Below are 21,856 nucleotides of genomic sequence, written 5' to 3' on the forward strand. Positions count from 1 at the left end.
AACTAAACAGAACTCTAAATAAAGAAAATTACTGCTGTTAAGACGTACTGTTCTGAGAATTATCAGGAAGAGTACCGAAACACTAACACTACTGTATATAAGAAATTATTCAAGCATGCATTTGAGTAATTCTGCATTTTAATTTAACCCTTTGAAACATTAATCAAACCATGGCTAATTATAGGAATTAAGGAATTAAACGATGGAATCTTCTAAAAGATATTATTTAAAAGGCAGTTTATACAATTACTTGTATAGATGTTTGCTTTAAAGAGGAAAACAGTTCTACTGTAATGAAAAGGGTCTTAGAAAATTAAATTAACAAGGGGGGACCAGGCTGATATGAAACTAAATTAGCATCAAATGCAAATTACAGGGTACTTAATGGTAGAAACAGGTGCAGAGAAGAACCCTAAATGAGATAAATGAATAAAACATCCCTCTCCACAAATGTGGAAGCTGACACAAAGTCAATGATATGAATAATTCAGCAGCCTCCACACTGCTGTTGAGGTCAGCCTGCCCTGACCTTTGAAACAGGAAGTAAAATTCAGTTCAAATTTGAGTGACTGGAAATATAACAGTTATTTGTTTTTTATATTAAAAAACCCACAGAATTTTTTAAAAATACAGATAGAGGAAATACACAATAGAATTACAGTTTGAACTAAGGGGATATTACATAATCAAAGTAGTTGGTAAACAAAGAAACAAAAAAATCATTAGGTAAGATTTTCCACAAACCATGTTTCAATATGGAAATCCTAAAAATAAAACAAGTAAAAGCACATATATCAGTGTTCAGCTTACGGATCAAACTCCCTGTGAGAATAAATTTCTAAATTTTTATCCTTTCTTCACATTATTTTATTGTGTTAATGTCAATGTAAAAAATTTTTAAAGCATGTTATAATTTTTTTAAAGTAGCCATATATTTTTATTAATAATGCAAAGTAATCTCTCACTTTTGTAAGACAAAATTTGGTTAAACTAGATTTTTAAAAACCTTTATGAAGCTGCTCTTTTTTTTAATCCTTCAAACCCTGATTTAATAAATGTTGCATCCCCAAAATTAGGTTATCTTATAAAAATGCAACCCAGGTTCAAAAACAAATCATTCGCATAAGTGAATATCTACTGTGGTTTTACGTGTTTTTTATGCTTTTTTTCCCCTTCCTTGTATGCTTCAAAAGTATTTTGTACAGTTAACTGTGAAAGTACTTTCCTTATTTCAGATCGAATCTGGTGCTGCTAGAGATTAACATGGTATGACAACAAACCAATTTCTACAAGCTAGAAAGACAGCAAAATATATATGGTATACCACCCTCATCATTATTTTACAGGATGGCATAAAAGATGTTTGATAATAGCGGTTATCTCTGCCCTCCAATTGGTTCTATTAATGGAACCCACAACTTGGCTATCTACCTTTCATCTATCTACTGTGCTTGTCAGATGAAAGATTATGTTGAAAGAGGAGCTTAATTTTATTTTCTAGACTTAGAGAGAGTTAAAGTTACACACACACACACACACACACACACACACACACACGCACACACACAGCATCTATGAGAAGTGGTAAACTAGTATACAGTATAATTACCACAGGAGGAAGTTTGAGATGTACTCCTTCTAAATCCAAGTGTTCGTTCGGCAGAACCAAATTAAAGACGTGGGGTGTGTTTTTTTAAAAATTATTATTATTATTATCTTATTGGCTAAATCACTCCTCTGTCGACATTTAATAAAGGGTGATACACCAAACACTGCTGATTTGGGGCTTGGCGTAATGACCGACCTGAGTGAAGGTTTGTGTACAAAGTGGCTCCCCATTAAATAGGGCTCTGTGGAAGCAGCTGGTTCTCATTTTGAAACAACCGGTTTCTCTATCCCCAAGTGCTAAAGAAAATAATCCCTGCCATCTATGACTACACACTTTCACAGAGGCAGCAATGAGAATTTGATTGTGGAGATAATTAAAGTCATTCCTGGAACTTCCAAGAAAAAAAAAAAAGGAGGAAAGAGGTGGGATTGAAAGAAAGAATAGTCAATGACAGTGTTTAAAATTAAACTATGACAAATCATCTGGAGTGGAGAAGGAGGAGGAGGGATCCCCGCCCTTCACGGAATTTGGTGGAAGCAGCTCTCTTTTCTCTCCATGCTGCAGCTCCAAGGGGAGGCTGAGATGCCATTAGTCAGGGCCACAGCCCCCAGTGTCCGGCTTGGACGCCGAAGAATCGAAACACAGCCGGAGAAACTCCTTGTCAATGATGGCATATCACGATGAAATTTTTTTTTAAGTTTCAATCTTAAGTAAAATAGTCGGGGAGGAATCCATCTGGATTCTAGAACAAATAGTCATTCCGGCTGATCTGAAACATTGACATTATTTCAACATTAAGAGAAGACAAAAAAGATATCAGACCTTTGAAGAGCTTATTTTTTGTGTTTTAATACTGTGCTGCTCTATAAGAACCCATGCTCCGACAGCCTGATAGCCTGAATGACACTCGACTGAAGCTACGTTCCCTGAACGCCTACAGATTTCATGGGCTTGGGGAAAACTAAAATATGTGTAATCTATCTGTCTGCACTATCTGCCTTTAACAGGAAGAAGAGAGGGGCTCAATGAGGACAATCCGGGGCCTCCCAATTAACCTGATTAGTTCAGCACATTGCTCTCATGAATGACACCTTATCTTGAAAATAAGGGAGAACTTCCTTCCTCAAGAATGCGCAGGAGCCCCCAAAGCCACAAAGATGCAGCCTATCAAACAGTGAATGGCCTCTGCTTCTTCCCCCTCTTCCCAGCTCGCACACAGGTCAGGGAGACCAGCAGACACAGCGCCTGATTGGATTTTGTGTCCTAAGGACAGGAGGCAAGCTCCCATCTGCCCAGGTGGCCTTGGAGAAGGCTGGGAAAAGGGATGCCCTGTGGGCAACTTCAAGCCCCTTCTTTCAGAGTCAACCAGGCACATGATGGGATTGGGGTGGGGGACGGGGGGTGGGGGGGGCGTTGGAGGGAGGGAGGAGATTCATTAACCCTTCAATCACCAGAGCAGCACATCAATATTATACCTGCCTGAAAGAAAAAACAGTGAACTCTTAAGTCTTCGAACGTTATATAAAACAAAGGCACTGCTGAAACATATGTTACCTAACACTGATTTCACATTTGATAGAATAATGGGAGATTACCAAGTTGCTATACAAAAATAAAGCTTTCCCCCCAAACTCTCTGAAATCTGCTTGCTTGCAAAGGATACTGTGTGTGTGTGTGTGTGCATGTGTGTGTTAAATTCACATTATCGTGTGTAACAGACATACTAGTTAACAGAATATATTCTTGAAAATGTGCTTTGTGCGAATGTCAACAGCAGGGTTTTTCACTTGTCTCCTCTGTGATTTACTTGATCAATTAAACAGGCAATGAGAGGATTTGCATGGTAATCGTGTGAAGATTAACATTTTTAAGTGTAACAAATTTAATATTTTATCTTACATTTTCTGTTTCTCAACATTCTTTAATGGCAGTGCCTTTTCACTTTATTGTGTAGTTATAACAAGCCTGTCTTTAGGCAGAGAGATGAGACCACCAGATTCAACAACTCCATTTCTAGTTCCATTCTTTCATTTCACAAAAACATACTCTAAGCACCTGCTATACGGCAGTGAGGCAAATGTGCTCAGTGCTGGGGATACAGCAGCAACCAATACACGCAAACCACTGCCCTCTGGGGTTTACAGTCTACCTCCTAAAGAGTTTATCAGCCTCAGCAATATCAGAGGGAACTCAAATCAGAATTTCATAGCTGGAAAGCATCTTAGAGATCTTTTCATTCCAGCCCTTTTTAAAAAAAATAACAGCCACCTGCTATTGAATGTGATTTATGTGCCAGGCATTGTGCTAAGTGCTCTCCATGCATTATCTACTTATTCCTCACCACAACCCTATAAAGTAGGAACTACTACTCCTATCCCGGTCTTACAGATGAAGAAACTGGCGCTTAAGGAAGTGAGGCGATCTGACCGCAGCCCGAAGTTAACACTGGCAGAGCTCAGATTTGATCCCAGGCTGTCTGACTCCACAGCCTGTGGTCTTAACCAATGTGTAGACTGCCTCAGAGGAGTGCAATAAAACCACGGAGTTTGCCCAAGTTCAATACCACTGAGTAAGAGCTAACAGGCAACTTTGAACCCAGGGATATTTTTCCTCTGCACCATGATCTCTATCTATCTGAAATAACATTCTCCTATTTTTTTTTAAAAAATCAATATATTCTTTTCTACACTTACTATTCCAATTTTTTTTTCAACTCTGAGGCACTAAAAGCTCCATGAGGGCAGGAACCATGTGTGTCTTATTCACTGTTATATCCCCAACCCTGAAGACAGTGCATGGCATATAGTAGACGCTAAATAAATATTTGTGGAAAGAAAAAAAAATGAGTAACTCCTCACCCAGAGGACTTAGTCACCATGATAAACTTCAGTAAGGTAATTTTGCTTATTAGAAAGTACCATGGCGGGCTTCCCTGGTGGCGCAGTGGTTGAGAATCTGCCTGCCAATGCAGGGGACACGGGTTCGAGCCCTGGTCTGGGAAGATCCCACATGCCGCGGAGCAACTGGGCCCGTGAGCCACAATTACTGAGCCTGCGCGTCTGGAGCCTGTGCTCCGCAACAAGAGAAGCCGCGATAATGAGAGGCCCGCGCACCGCGATGAAGAGTGGCCCCTGCTTGCCGCAACTGGAGAAAGCCCTCACACAGAAACGACGACCCAACACAGCCAAAAATAAATAAATTAAATAAAGAATTAAAAAAAAAAAAAAAGAAAGTACCATGGCAATCATCACATTAAGAATAACAATCCATATGGAATATATCATGTTCAGATTGCAAGAGCTGCCTGATTTCAAGCACCTAATATGTGCCGAACTCTGTGCTAGGTATTTTAACCCACACGATTCTTCCAAATTGAGACGATTTTCCCATTTCAAAGATGAAAAAAACTGAACCCCATGAGGCTCAGGTATTGGGAATTAATAGTGGAGGGATTTGATTTTCTGCCAATGGACTCCAAATTCTAGGCCTTTTCCATTATACTCTGCCTTTTCCCAGGTTTCTCTTTGGATTAGTGCCTGTTTTTTCCCCTAGTGAAACACACAATGGTTTACTCATCAAATTAAATGAGGACACAAGAACTCAAATATTGCTCTAGCAATGGGTACAACAATTTATGTTATATTATTACTATTATTTTTAATACCAGAAGTTAAGTGCCAGATCTACTAAGGAAACTGTTTAGGTAAAAAGGTTTAGATTAATTCATGCAAAGGATGAAATGTGGATACCAAGAAAAATAAATGAGGCTACATGAAATACTGAAAACAGTATTTTATTTCAGCTGCGCAATTGAGAAGGAAAAAGATCAGGCTGAGAGCTAGGACACCGATTTTCTAATCACTTGCTTTGTCACTAAAAAAGTTCCTTCAGCTGTGTGCCTCAGTTTACATATGTGTAAAATGGAGTTAATTTGTGCCCTAACATTTGTGTGAAGAGAATTCTCTGAAATACTACACCTTAAAGGTCACCAATAACTTTGCAAGTTCCATTCAGATGTAAGTTACTATTAAATTCACAATGGTCAGGCATTTTGTTTGTTTTGTTTTAAGGTGCTCATAGGCCAGGATTCAGACGCTGGTCTTCAAGAAAACATGCCGGATGGCCAAAAGAGGACATTCCCACTCCTATAGCCACAGAAAGAAGTACTCAATTTTTTGAAAGATATATTCTGAGATGTACACCATACACCTGAGATTAGAATCTGGCTTTAAGAAAAAAAGACCGTGTAGAGAAACACAAGTTTTCAACATTGTAATAGCTTCAAAGATAACTCTTAACCAACTTTCTTTTCTAAAGAACTTCCTAATAAATAAAAAAGAGACATCGCATTTTTCATCTTTGTTTTTGTCTTTGTAACAAGTGTGTGTGTGTGTGTGTGTGTGTGTCTCTGTACATGTGAGAGGAACCAAACCTGACACAGGTCCAGGGTTCTTCAAACTAACTTTTCCTTTTGTGAGGGGACTTCAACCAATAGTGCATCCAAGACTATCAAAAATGATGCCTTAAGATACTACTAACAGATCAGAATACTAATGAATGGAAAGCATATTCAAAATAGGGGGAAGTTATTGTTCTACTGAACAATGATAAATAAATTGCAAGTAGCATGATAGTCTGATCTTTAGACAGAAAAAAAAAAAAAGCTTTAGTCAAATCATGGTTGTTTTGGGAAGGTGGAGGGCAAACAACCTCTGACCATTAGCCAAGTTGTCCCCCTGCACTCTGCTGCCTCAGTCTCACCTCCAGCCTGTGTAGAAGGCACCGTCCAGCACAGGCAACGCTTGGGGCACAGCAGGGAGCAAGGTCACACAAAAAAGCAGCAGCTACCATCATGGAACAAGATATCCTGATCTTTCATTTTGATCATTTCCAATTCATTGATTAAAAAAGAAAAGAAAGGGCTTCCCTGGTGGCGCAGTGGTTAAGCATCCGCCTGCCAATGCAGGGGACACAGGGTCGAGCCCTGGTCCGGGAAGATCCCGCATGCCACGGAGCAACTAAGCCCGTGTGCCACAACTACTGAGCCTGCGTTCTAGAGCCCGCGAGCCACAACTACTGAGCCCGCACGCCTAGAGCCCGTGCTCTGCAACAAGAGAAGCCACCGCAATGAGAAGCCCACGCACCGCAACAAAGAGTAGCCTCGGCTCTCAGCAATTAGAGAAAACCTGCGTGCATCAGCGAAGGCCCAATGCAACCAAAAATTAAATAAATGAATAAAATAAAAATAAATAAATAAATAAAAAGAAAAGAAAAAGTTATTTCAACCTGGAAATGCCACGTCATGAGTTTTCATACCCTACAGAAGGGCTCTTCTGACCTACTCACCCACTGCCCCACCAGACATAGAGAGTATCAATATTTGGTCAATTAAGCAGAAAATGAGCAGAAAAAAAGTTCTTGAGGGAGTCTTGATATTGATTAAAGGGGCATTTTTTTAAACCACCATAACGTTGACATGAACCAAAATTTGAGAATCTTGCCAAAACACTATATGATACATATAGTGACCATGTCCAGATTAAAAATGCACACGTGCAATGTGATTATTATTTTCTCTTTTTTCCCTCTCCTGGTATGGAAAGTGTTAAAGAAAACAATAAAAGGACAAGTTAAGTGTACAGGGTAGGATTTACTGGCATTTACTTTTAATCTATGGCCCTTCACTCTGTAGCTTATCGGGCCTCTGTCAGTCCTTTTTCCTCCTTTATATCTCATGAGGAGCCCCCCCATGCTGCTACTGAGAGACAGAGCCCAAGTGTCTATAAGCTTTTTGTCAGGTAAAAAGAGAAGAAAAAGGAAAGGAACAAGAGGAAAAGCAAAGCTAAGAGGCATCTATTAGATGTCACTAGGCTTTTGTATTCATGTCAATGATTCAGGATTAGAGTATTTGAAATAATCTTATTGAGAGGAATCAAAAGGCCCACCAAGTGAGAGGCTGCTCTGTAGCATATGGCAAAGGCACGAACAATATCTTATTAAAGATGTGTTGGCTAACACTATTACTTTATATTATATTACAAAACTATTGTGCCTCAAACAGTTAGCAGGATGGTATAGTTACCGAGTGCCATTTTAGAGGTTATTGTGTGGGATCAAGCTATATAATTTGCCAGCTTGTCTAGTTACATCTTTCCAAGTAGGGTTTGGAGGCAAGTTTGGACCTGGAACCAAGCACTTCACCTTCAAAAATAAAAATCCCCAAAGCACACTGAGGATCACTCTGTTCCCACTGAAAGTGGAATATACATTACATGGATGAAACACCAATGGCATTCTCTTCCCCAGAACCAGTTTCATTAAGTTTGCCTCATTTACCATATGTGACCCCCTCTCCCCCCATGAAAAATATGCAGGGTTTTTTTTTGGCTTGATTCCCCTCCTCATGAAAAATACACACACACACACACACACACACACACACACACACACACTCAGCTTCACACGTTAGCAGGGTTAAGGCAATTAAAATTCTATTACAATAAGTACTGTAACGTTAAAACCTTCATTTACCTCTGGACAAAGGCTTGTAACTGGAGAAAGAGTTTGCAAGGGAGATTTATCTCCATCTACACACACCTTTAAAGGCAGCAAGCAACCAAATACAAACCTGTACTGTTCACCATATTTCACTGATTGCAATTGGAGTATTTAGGTCACTTTTATATTGTCCAGGATGGTATACAATTACACGGTTTGTAAAGGGAGGGATGAGATGGTGGGAGGAGAGAGAAGGAAAAATTAATGGTCTATTTCAGATAATACCTGATGCAAATTAAAAAGACCAAAATGCCATCTCCTTATATGCATGAGCCTCTAAACAGAGTTTTTAAAATCTGGTCAATTTTTATTAAAGAGTTTGGTCAGGTGCTTGCAGTAAGGAAAAACAAGTAAAATTTATCAATGGAGAGTTGCATTTGGGGAGGGATTTGGGTTTTTTTCCCCATTCTAAGCAATTTATTTTAGAAAAGTAAAAGCATATTTAATATAATAATATATTCTCATCACAAACTGTGCAAAGTTGTTAGATGACACACAGAGGAGTTTGTAGTGCTTTTCTGTGTTTTTCCAGAACTGTTACAAAAACAAAGTTATGATGACATGGGATTTTAAACCCACACCTTGGGCTGACACCCAGGCCAGTTACACATATGCACTGCTGATTCTCTGAAGCTCCGTTAAATACATTTCTTGGAAGTTGCTGCCATTATTTCCTTTACAGGAAAACCACTGTTGTTCATTATACGGTGTCTGCAGTAGTATTATACCATGTAAAAGTACTTTGCATTATGATATATTGTCAGCATATTTGCAGTCCATTTGAACGTATTCTGGTTGTGTATTTGGGAACAGCTGATAGCAAATGGAATATAGACTGCTATTAGCTGATTGTATTCGTTATTTTCTTTTTTTTTTTTGTATTCGTTATTTTCTTATCACGGTAGCAAACTGCACACAAGTGTACAGGCTAATCTCACATTCAGAACGGTATTATCTGATATGTGATAAAATTTAGTATGATAGTCTCTCACATAAGTCTCATCGCTAATAATCACATATGAATTCCCACTGAGAAAACAAATGTTTAAATACGGTAGGATTAATAAACAACCATAAATTCACGCTCAGTGTCAGCGCTGGCTTTTCACTTTTGGAAAAACATAAACCTCTCAAACCAACCAAGAGGACAGCAATTATCCTGCCTGCGGCAATTTTAAAGGATGAATTCCTCCTCCTTTTATTTTAATGGAGCATTCAAAGTTAGGAAATCAGGCAATATAAAAGGCGTATCAGAAATCTGAGAAATGCATTGATACCTCTGGTTCCTTGAGCTCCAGATAGCTGTTTGTGCACCTTAGAGACTGATTATGTTTAGTGGTTGGTCCTTCTAAAAACTGATGAAGACCAAAATAATGAGTTGAAAGGTCAATGAAATAAAGCCATGAAACTCTAAAAGCCTCATCTGCAACTTTAATAAAAGTATGTTTATGTTCATGTTAGTTGAGGACTTTTTTTTACAGAAAATAAAGGAAAAATTTTTAGTGAATTTTTGGATTTAAGTTTGATTATAAAGGACAGGGAAATCATTTACTGTCGAGGGAAACTGATGCCTTCACCATCTTAGGATTGTAGATATAGGAATTAGAATATAGCCCACCCTGCTCAATGTTTAAAAAAAAACTCAATTATATTCTAATTCTAAAGTTTTACTATTGTTTTCCTATTATACAAATGAACATATATGTTACATAAACACATCAGGATCGATTTAATCAAGAAATTAGCTTGGTGATAAGACAACACTGCGCTTTTCTGAAAAGTCCTATTACAGCATTTAAACCTCTTAGATGAAGAATGGATCTTAAATAAAATTGTTTCTCTGAACAATCCTGACGTAAATCAACAGGTAAAATGGCCATTCCAATATTTTCACTCCTGAACATTCTATTTCAGACAACAATCATAAAGAAAACCCATTTAGTGTCACCTAAGTGAAAGTGATCTAGTTGTGAAAGATCTTTAGAAAATCCTAGAAAAAAACAAATATACACTTCTTTTGTTCTTTTTAGGAGACCCTTGGGTAAGTGTGGCCTGAAGAGCTAATTCCAAACAGGCTAAATTCTTCATGTTACAAAATTCATGTATTTTTTTAAAATGTTGCATGTCAGGGCTTACATCTCAAATGTAGATACAGAGATTCCTATAAATGGAAAAGAAAGACAAATCTGTTAAAGCTGCAATAAGCAAACCCAAAATCTTTAGAGGGCTATTAGTTGGCAGGCTTTAAAAATCCATGTTTTTAATACTGGCCATGAGGGACCCAAAACTCGCCAGTTACTCAGGCCACATTATATCCCAAAAGGACTATGTCTAAATTCATACAAGACAGGAGAAGATAATTTGAGGAGGAATTTCATCCTTTATTATTTCTATCTATTAAAAGAAAACAGTCCACTTGTCAACTCTCATGATCCACAGCACAAAGAAATGAAGAATTGGGCTCTTATTTTCTCCCTTTATTTAGTGATCCAACTATTTCATCAATCACACTGATCTTAAATTGAAAAAACAAACAAACAAGTATTGAGCCATCCCCTATCCTGCCCTACTGGAAGTAAGTGACACAAATCTGGCCGGAAACTTTAGGGCTCTATGTGAAAGGAATCCTATAGCATACTTCGGAGAAAGAAATGTTTTTGTTAAGACCATCTGTATTCATCCATGTCATTGCTCAAGGGAAAATAAAGAGTTTTGTGAAGCAAATCTAGAATGCACAGTAATCCTAACTAACTAGATAAGGAATAACAGTCTGCACACTTAATATATTCAGTTCAAGCATTTATAAATAAGTTTCCACATAGAAAATGAAAGTTTTTTTACGAATTCAGAAAAACTGGGTTCCCAATTCAGCCTACCCTATGTGACTTTTGTCATTATCATCTTTTCTGATTCTTACAAAGTAAACCTAATTAAGAACCTCCCTCATTAGTTTTCCAGAAAAATTAGCCCAGCTTATGCTAATTACTCCTGCAAAATTTAATAAACTCGTTGAAATGGGAATAGCCTAATGAGGTTTTATTTATTGAACTAAGATAACTCCAAGGAAAAAGGTTAGGACACAAGGATATCCAATGTTTTAATAAAACTACAATTTATTCAATTTCTAAACATGAATTTTATTGCAAACCTTTTAAATTCAAATATGAGTTGCTATATGAATATGCTAAATCAATCTCCACCTTAATCCAATAACTGCAAGTCATTTTTTGCTTTTTACTTTAACAATAATTACCACACATAGCCCTTTACCTCAACGATAATGAAATTTGCTGTTATTAGTTCCTGGTCATCAGCTATTAAACATAACACATTTGACTTTTCCCATGTCTACACAGCCCAGATATCTAGATCATTGGGCACAGCCTGGTTTTTTATAATTCTCAATCAAGCCATTTGGCATTAGGCAGAAATACAACCTGGCAGTCAACTCCAGATGCCCACTTTGTACATTTACAGAAATTTTCCTCCAAACTTGTTTGAAGTGACTTGACAAATTGTCACAATCGTAAAAAGAGTTGGGGTCGTATTTTTCTTACTTTGTCACACGTTATTATAAAAGAAGAAAGTAGAAACACATTTTCTAAATCACAGTATATAACTGCTGATTTTGTTAATTCCACTTTTTTGATACAGTATGCTGACCTGATGTCCCCAAATCACCGGCAGCAAAAAATACAGCCAAAATTTAACACAGAAATAGCTTACCCTGTACCATTGCCGTATGACCAGAAAGCCTCTTCTATCAATCCTATAAATAGTTTTCCTGAATAACCACTGCTAAAAGTCTTTTGACTGATAAAAATAGCACTGTTCTTCCAAAATCCGAAGGACAAGCAAAGGGAACTAAAAATTATTGGTGCCCAAAAGGTGACTGCGTGTTAAACCTATGCTAAATCCTAACACAAGGATTGCCTGTACCCTCAGCTCTATAATTGCACATTGTATGCATCTTGTAAAAACAGTTACTATTGCTACTGAATGCAGGCCCCATAACCTATTTTTACAAAATATGCAGGGATTCGCATCCATAAATCTGAAAACAAATCAAACCCTAAGCACGTAACACAGATATTATGCAATCGGTAATACAGAATCAAATTGGAAACTATGAAATTCAAACACGGTTGTCATCATTTTTTTTTTCCTTTGCAGCAATTTTATGGAATTGAAAAATCTTTTCTATTTTGCCCTTCCTTGTGTAAGTTCTTTTCCTGTTGTTATTCTCTTCGCTTGTTGTTAAAAATGGAAGTTTCACATATCAGCACAGACAGGACTGGAGCTTTTAAAACCTTTGGCAGACTGAAGGACAAATAAATTCTGAAAACTCAGATGCAAATAAAAATAGCTAAATGGGGTTGTGCATATCAGCTGGCATCACTGCTTGAAAAGACGGTTCATGGGAGACAGTGGCAACAGCCAGCAAATAAACATATGTTGGGACTCATGCAGATACCCTGGGTTTCAGCCGTTTTTCAAGTACTCCTCTCTTAAGAGACCAAGATTGGCTAACACCGTTTTCTACTTTGTCAAACCAAAAAAGAAAAAATGAAAAGGATAAATGTCATGAGTAATATCTCTAAAGCCACCGACAGTATAAAGTGCATACTTATTTTGCCTAAATTGTTTGAACTACCCCAGCCAAGAAAAGGTTTTAAGTACCCTACTGGGACAGATGCAAGGCGGCAACAATAGAAGCCACACTAATGCAATCCAGGTAACACAATCCTGTTTCAAAAACACGGGCCGGGCTAATTACAGCGCTGCTGAGTCAAGTTTCTTATGCCATCGCAACCCACAGAAACAGGTCAAAATCAAATGTTATTCAAACCACCGTCATATCAACCTTCTATATCAGAGTCACGGCTTAAAACCAAACGAAGAACTTAAAAGCTTAACCCATTCAAAAGCAAAAAAAAGTGTTTTCATTGCGGATGGCAAAGTAAGGTTCTTGTCATCATCTGAACCAAAAGAAACTGTGTGGCAGAACCGAATGTTGATAGTTTCAAAGTTTGGGGGAATATTTGGGCTGGTCCTTTGATCAGAACACTTTCTTTTTGATAGAAGAGTAAAATCTGCTTAAAATAACAAATGGCATTTTGAAGAGAGGTATTTAAGTGAAACAAACAACATAAAGGTTATATTTATTTTTTATCTTATTCATTTAAAGATTTATCTGCCATTGCAGAAAAAAGAAATTACATAATGGCATGTCTGCTTTTGTAGATAAACATGCTATGCTAATTCCATAGGCAGCACACAACTTCATTACACACTAAACCATTGATGTTTTTAACTTTGAATCAAAGATATTAATCCTCACGTATCAAGCAAAGATATATGCCTTTGGTGAGTATTAGTGAAAGATATTTAGTTAAAATATCTGATTGAAATGTAAGTTTTATAAAGCTACTTGGCAATCAAAATTGGGTTTAAGCCTGAAGAATCACATAAGTCAAAATCAACAACCAATGTTTTGTCACAAATTACAATAAAGCAAACACTTTTTCAGTCAACTGAAAAATGACAGAGCAAGCCTCCAAAGAGTAAAGAATTGGAAAGACAGATGGGTGGGCGGGGCAGGGGGGAGGTGTCAAAAATCATTATTACCAAACCCCAAAAGGGACTTTTGTTCAGCTGTTGATTTCCTCAATGAGGGATCAGTCAGTCTTACCTGTAAGACTCTTCCAGCTAACGGAGGGTGCTAGCTCTTGTCCTAGCTGACAACTGACAGTATCTATAAACCTTCCAGGCCATTTAACTCCCAATGAGTAACGCTATGTAACAAATGGTTTATCATACATGTTTCCATACAATGAATTTCAATAATTAAAATGTAAAACGAATATTTGGAATGCAACTTTGCATAGTCTGTGCACACACTGACTCAAAATTGCGCCGAACAACTAAAACAGATTTATTGTTCTACAGTGATTTACTTGGTCATGTCAGATTAGTAATATGGATCTGTTTAAAAACACAATAATTAAGACAAGCAGGATAAATTAATCAACTACAAGGCAGCATGAGCTACAATCAAACACGGGAAATTACTGTAGAAAATCCTGGTTCACAGATCTCTTTAAAACTGCTTTTATGCATAAATAAAACCTTAAAATGTAGATGGATTGCGTCCAACAGAACTACTGTAGCTAAAAGTGATAATGATTCAAACATTTTTCAAATAAAAGTTAAATATTTATAAGCACCCAACCACATTTCATAAATCACAAACTATTATTATTTTATTTCTGAAGCTTCCTGGCACAGCGCGAGGATTGAGCCACAGAAAGTCAAGAAAGAAGAAAATATGCCTTTAGGAGCGTGAATCAGACACAGAACTGTAGCAATCCAAGAAAACAGGCCTCCAAAGAACATTCCATATGACTTTCCCAGGAATCGCAATAGCTCGGCGCAGCTGAAGTCATGACCAACAGGCAAATTTCGGCCACATGCCTTCCTAACCCTCACCCATGAGCCACGCAAGGCAGGTGTTTCATTATAATGAGGAAAAAGAACCGAGAGAAAGTAGAGCGGTCCCTACCTGTCAATTATCACTGGATCTGAGGGAGTCTCATTTCGGTTGCCACAGCTTTTCTTGTCACAACAGCGGCTATGGAGCAAAAGCAAGAGGATTTAGTACAACCATTACCATGTAAAATCATCATTTAGGCAGACAGAAGGTTCAAATTGCTGGGTTGCAAATGCTAGAATTACCACAAAGCCATACCTGGCAATCAATGGATCCCTGAGACAGAACGTTCTATTTGGGTCACCTATGGGTTAATGGTCAGGCTTAACCTCTCCCTGCACAAAGGAGGGAGGGAGAGGGACTCCCACGGAGCAAGGACTGACAGCCCTAAGATGGGGTCTTCCCATCACTGCCCGCAGGACTGGAAGAGTTCACTGTGAAATGCATTATTATTACATCTACCCAATGAGAATATTCAGGGTTGTGGGTGGCTTAAACACTCTTCCCTCAAGATCACACTAATTGTGTGGAACGCGTCAATAATGAGGTATGAGTGATTTCTCCCCCTCCAGTCATTTTGTATTAAATGGATTCCTTTTTCTTCTCCTTCCTCTTTTATGGGAGACGTTTCCTTCAACCACAACCTTCCCCAAATCCTAAAACTATAACTGTTTGCTTTTGAACCATGTTCAGAATGTAAGAATAAAAGTACAACACAATAATTAAGACAAAGAGGCAAGATAAAAGAAAACAGAGATCCACACATCCTCTGGCTTTTGTGCCCTGCTCTGGCCACCGTGCAAGTTTCCTGGAAGCATTTAGGACAGTTGCTCCAAAGCCTGGCAAAAGCCTGACAATGGACGCTCTTTATTAGGTCAGAGAAAAGGCAGACGTGGGCAAGAAAAGCACCTACTATCAAAATCCCACCCCACGTGTGACCTTAAAGTTGACAGTTTTTTCTTAAACTGAGATGCTTCTAAAAAGTGAAAAAATTAGGGTTTTTGAAAACTACGCATGGTCAATGGAAATCCGTCCATCTGAGACTTGTTTGCAAATAAGAAATGTGTCCACTGGCCAGTCTATACCCAAGGGCACACTATAAAAGCACGTATTTGATCAGTCAAGGAGGTGAGGGAGTTATCCAAGCATTATACATTGCCTTGCACCACAAATAAAATATGTACTTTTCTCCCTCTCGCTTACACAAGCACGCACGCACACACACAAACATACACACAGACTCATTCGACTTAGTGAATCATAGAGCCTAAATTTAGAGAGCTGCTAGAGAGAAACAAACACTGAACTTCATTTTCAGGACCCAGAAATATTACGCCTGCACAGGGAGTCTTTCAGCAAAGTTAGGAAGTCTCTCTTCTGGCTGTAACTATATCTCTGAAAAGAGAATCAGCTTCCATATTTGGTGCTCATTCTATTTGCTTCTCGTATCTTCAGAAAACAACAGCAAGAATTGTATCTCTTTTGTCAAAGCCCCAGCTAAAAACCACGCCACTCCCTTAAGAGCCTTTCCTTTTCTGATTCAGAGGAAACTATTTCCTCCAGGCCTGAGTTCTGCTGTACTAGTACCTTGAGGATAGAAAGCCCAAAGGATCCCAATACCTAAGATGAAGAAACAAGGGAATGAGAAGTACAGTCGTTGAAATGCATACAAAAAATAATAATAATTTACAAACTAAACTCCATCCTCCCTGAACTCTACTCCCTTGCACCTACATCTCAACGGCTTTGCCAGAAGAGCACAGTGGTTAAGCACACCGACTCTGGAATCCGAGCGGCTTGTGGCAGCTGGAGCAAGGTATTCCACCTCCTGGAGTCTTAGTTTCCTCAGGTGTAAAATGGGGCGATTGTGGTACCCACCTCTAAGTGTGAGGGCTCAGGTCTCCAAAAGCAGCCCATGGACAGAGCCCAGGTCTTTACCCAGGGATAAAAGCAATGCATGGGAAGGCCTATTTCTCCTTTCTATTTTCCATTTGTTCCTTTCTTTTTCAAAACAGCGACTGGGCAAATCCCCATTGGTCAAACCCTCACCATTGTCCTGCCTGGACTGAATGCCTTCCAGGGACTCTTCCAACTCACCTGATGATAATTTCAGACTAGAATCTACATCTCAAGACAATCTGATTCTCTCCCTCCTCACTGTCATCACCCTCATCCAAGTCACTTTCACTTCTCGATTTAACTCCTGCAGTGGCCTCCCACCTGGTCTCTCTGTCTCTACTCTTCACCCCCCATGACAGCCAGAGTGATCTTTTCAAAATGTCAATTGGACTGTGTCACTTCACCTCCCAAGACCTTTTAATGGCTTCCCACCGCACTGAGAATACATCTATGGCCAGACCACCTCCCCGTCTCCTGTCACTCTCCTCCAACTTGCCAAGCTGCAGCCTCACTGGCCAATTTCAATCTCTCTAATGGGCCATGCTCAGTCTGACCTCAGGCCCAGGTCCGGGCAGGCCTCCGGGCCTGGACTGCTCCTCATCCAAGCCCTGCCTAGTTAGCCAGCCTCTACCCCCTCTTTGGGCCTCAGCCTCTAGGCTCCTTCCTTCCTCAGAGAAGCTGGCCCTGACACTTGATAGGTTCCTCTGGTTTTTCCTTTCAGGGCATGAAACACAAAGCAAATTATATACTTACATATATATTTGCATATTTTTTTGTCACTGTCTCCTCCCACCCCCCCCCCTACTAACTCATATGCTTCATAAAGGAACACACTCTCAATTTTATTTACCTAATGATTAGCATAAGGCCTGGGACAGAATAGAGAAGCTCAAATATTGGTTGGTGGATTGGATGACTTCATGAATGAATGTAATGTACTGGGGAAAATACAATCCAAGAAAACAGGAAGGTAGCAGATAGAGGAAGCCAAGCTGACCCTCTGAGCAGACACTGCTGAGGAAAGGAACGTTCACCTCCACCCCACCCCATACGCCAGACCACCTCCCCAAGCAAGGGCCACACTAGGCCTGAGATTTGCCCTGTGCCTTAAGCACTTTCTTCATCCCCTTAAAATAAAAATGCCCTGGAGTGCAGCCAGCTGAATCGAAGCACAGCCTAAGTGAGAACAACCCCTCTCTGCTATGCCCCCAAGGGACCCAGGGAAAAAAGCAGATGCGAAGAACAGAAGTGTAGAAGGACTAATAGAATAGGAATAAAATAGGGATAATGAAGAAAGGAAAACAGGCTAAAGGGCTGGAGGTCATTTATCATTTACAAAACCTTATACAAAGTATGAAAAATAGCCCAACAGGTTTCCTGCCTCTCAAGTCATGTCACTGTATCACGTAGTCATCACCCCCAAAACGGGATTCTTGGGCTCTGCTCTGTGTCTGGGGTGGCAACAAAACAGTGTCTACAGTTTAAGCCCACTTTTAAAATATATTCATATACACATATACATATATGTGTGTGTACATATATACATGTAAATATGGAACTGTGTGCAGCATTAAAAAGAACGAAGTTGGGTTTGTACACACCATCACGGAAAGAAGTCTACATCATATTATGACCTGAGAAAGCCAAGCTGCAGAATAGTATGTACGGTATGGTCCTACTTCTAGGAGAAAAAAAGGAAAGACTGAGAGAGAGAGAGGGAGGGAGTGACGGGAAGAGACAAATAGTCTCACAAGCCAGTTCATACCCTCACTTCACTCAAATTTCTGCACAAAGTGACAGCCTGCAAAAGCCCTTCCCTGACTACTCCCAGAGCTCTCTAGCCCCTCATCCTGCTTCACTTTTCTTCCTAGCACTCATCACATTATATTTTATATTTGTCTTCTTATTTATTGTCTGTCTTTGAGTACAAGGGTCTTAGACTGTTCTGTTCATCCCTGAGTCCCCAGCAACTAGAACAGAGTGCAGCACACAGTAGGCTCTCTGGAAGTATTTTTTGAATGAATGACTAGAAACTTCAAAGAAATAGCCTATAAGGAGTGGAATAAGTGGGGAAGTATAGAGGATATATATTTTATTTCTGTACTCCTGCAGTCTTCTGCTTTGTATTATAATATTATTTTCCTATTAAAAGACTAAAAATCAACTGCAAATTGGGGAAGGAAGGTCTTCCTTTAGGCTGAGCTGGCATCTAACCCCCTGAAGCTCCCTAGTTCTAGCCCAGAGCCAAGCAGAGCAAGGACCTGTCTTCCTTCCCTGTGATGGTCTTTCTTGCCTTCTCTTTCCTCCCTTCTCCAAGCTGAACTGCTCCCTATGTCCCTCTACTGAACTCAGAAGGACTGAGAAAGGTGGGTACCAACCACCACCGTACACAAGGCAGGCATTAAGCAAGAGGACAGAATGAAGGGAGAACAGATTCACCTGTGTTTAAGGCAGGAGAGGTCTCGGGCTGAAACGATACAGTACATGGAACAACAGATGCAAAAGTACTTCAAGGGAAAAGTTACCAGGTTAACAGAAGAAATTACAGTACTAATCATGTCCTCATTACTGTGTGACTGATGGATCTTCATTCCTTCAAATGCTGTTCTTTAGACTCCTACTGTGTTTGTCAGGCACTGCACCAGGCACAGACCTGGCATTTGCTTCCTAAAGCAGGAATCTGTCAGGGGGCTCGGAGTTTCCTCATTTGCTTTGTCACAGAGCTGGATTCCCACTACTTCACATCCCTTCGCAACCTGCAACCCAAGTGGCAGGAGAGCAATGTGGCCCATCACTGGAGTGGGGACCCAGCACCTGGTGTCCTACGTACACTGTGGACTCAAAACAGCAGCCCTTTCCCCAGCAAGATCGTGCATCCCTCGGACAAGCTAGTCCAGGGAAAAGCAAGCTTGTGAGTTTCTTCCTTAGCAGCATGACACAGGTGGCATATCTCTAGTGCACTGACATATGGCTTCATAAATCACGGCAAGAAACATATACTTGTTTCCTGGTCATGAGGCCTGCAGATCCTCATCTTAGGGACATGGAACTTCTTCCCATAAGTAGAGGCTCTCTCAAGTGGAGGAAAGCAACAGCTCCATCTCTAAGCTTTACAACAAAAAGCAAGATTATCTTACCCATTTAGCCAAAGTGGCTAGAGAATGAGATATATGAGTTATCTGAATAGTCTGATTAATAGTAATAAGCTCATTCTTTCCCTCAGTTAACCAACATAAGTTTTTCCATTCTTTAAAAAAAGACACACTCCTTCTTTTCTCTTGAGTTGGTTTCTTCACTGTCCAGCTGTCCCCTTGCCAGAGTTGCCGTCACTCCTTGCCACCTGAACCCCATAAAAGCTGGCTTCTGGGCCTCAGCGCCAACTTGAATGTCCTCTCTTGAAGTTCACCAGTGACTTTCTGGTGCTTTTCTCAGTATTCAAGTTTATCTGGATCTCCCTACACTTACTACATGGATGGCTCCCTGTCTTTGAAACACCCTCCTTTTATTTCTAGGCTCTGTATGCTCAAGGTTCTTTTTCCTAATTCTCGAACACACTAAATGAGATGGTTGCCCAAGAACGTATCCATGGCCTCTTCTCTTTCTATTCACCCATCCTTGTCAATCCCATGTAAGCCCATAGCTTTACCTTGCACCTTTGAGAAAAGACCTCAGAAGTTGCTTATCCTTCGCCCTGACTCTCTGCCCAGCTCCAGGCCAAAGGCCCACCATCTGCAGACCTCTCCCCAGAGAAATCCTGCCCAGACTGCCAACAAATGGACCAAAACGCTCCTTCATGCACCCTCTAAAATCCAGGTCCTGTCTCACCTTCCTCCCAATCCCTGCAGCTAAAACCCACGGCAAGTATGTCCTCCTTTCTCTGAGCAGCTGTGGTCCTTGGCCTCACCTCTTATCCCTGTCTACCCTTTCTACAGTGCTGTCTAGTTATCTGTTTTATGGGTCTCATTCTCCCAGGCTAACCTGTCAGCTCTCCTACTATAGGGGCCAGTCCTCTTTGGCTCTTCATTCCACTGTGCTTTGCACATAGCACGTGCTAAAAGAATGAATGAAAATATCCTTAACAGCACACCTAGAATGAACAAAGCATGTTAACATTTTAGTAGACACTTCCCTTCCTTTCAATATTCTCTTACCATCTTTCCCTTTGAGCAACTCTGTGCCAGGTACTTAACTAGGCACTGCAGATGCTGTTACTACTGCTCCCACTACTTCCACTGCTTCTATTAATATCAATACTGATACTACTGCTGCTACTATTAATAATGACAATAGACATTCGGCACTTACTATGTGTCAGGTACCATGATAAGCATTTATCGGGATTACAGCATTTAATCTTAACAACCACCCTATGAGAGAAGCAATAGTTTCTCCCCATTTCACACATGGGCAACTAAAGCAGAGAGGAAAACTGGGTAACTTCTTTGTCTTCAAGGAGCTCTTAGTCCAGCAAAGAAAGACAGGCCTTGGACACACAATTACAATGTGCTGCATGCTATGAAGGAAAAGCGCAGGATATCACAGGAATGCATAATAAGGGGACCTCATTCAGGCCAACGACCAGGGATGCTTAAGTGGGAATCTGAAGGAAAAAATGAGAATAAACCAGCCAAAGAGGAAGGAAGAACAAGCCATATCAAGGGACCAGGCTAGCCCTGGGAGCTCATGGTCCACAATGTTAGGCACTGACAGTGGGAAAAAAATGCCTTCCTAAATACGGCACCCATCCCCTGCAATTGTCCTGTTCACTGGAAAGGGAGAAAATCTGCTTTGCCCTGCCTGGGGGGGCTGGGAACTGGACTCACCTACCAAGCAGAGTTCCTATTTTCCATTCACATTTTAAACACAGGATGTGGAGATGCATTTATAATCAAATGCTTTGTGGAATGAATCCTGCTTTTAAAAATCCTTCATGGGGCCATACTTTTTAAGAGCTTAATCACCAAGTATTAGCAAAATGTAATAATGATGATTGGTATAATAAATTCCAGTTTACAAAAATGCAGAACCCCTCCCAGAATTCCATGGAAAGAGTTCTATGCCATCAAGTCAAAGGGGTTTTGTCTCAAAGAGAGACAATAATAATAATCTCATGGCAGTAAGTCCTTGAGACAGCTCATGCAATAGGGTTACCCTCTCAACAGAACAAAACTGATTTTTTAAAATTTGTAACCACCTAATACACAATTCCCTGGTGTTTTTTTATTTTTCTTTTTGCTTTGATGACAACAAAACAGAATCATCCCAAGCCCTTTCCTGTCGATCTAAATTCTCTGTGTCTC

At 39.8% G+C, this 21,856-nt stretch overlaps 1 protein-coding gene across 4 annotated transcripts in view; it reads right to left on the reverse strand.

Moving 5' to 3' along the window:
• The window catches only part of EBF1 (EBF transcription factor 1), a 392,672-nt gene that overhangs the window by 353,886 nt on the left and 16,930 nt on the right, over positions 1–21,856 (reverse strand). For all 4 annotated transcript variants that reach the window (XM_061188385.1, XM_061188383.1, XM_061188381.1 and 1 more), the window contains exon 6: positions 14,730–14,798. In XM_061188385.1, the coding sequence (XP_061044368.1) occupies positions 14,730–14,798 (69 nt within the window). The remainder of the gene's footprint in view (positions 1–14,729; positions 14,799–21,856) is intronic.

Source organism: Eubalaena glacialis, chromosome 4 (genome assembly GCF_028564815.1).
Source record: "Eubalaena glacialis isolate mEubGla1 chromosome 4, mEubGla1.1.hap2.+ XY, whole genome shotgun sequence".
NCBI classification, from domain to species: Eukaryota; Metazoa; Chordata; class Mammalia; order Artiodactyla; family Balaenidae; genus Eubalaena; species Eubalaena glacialis.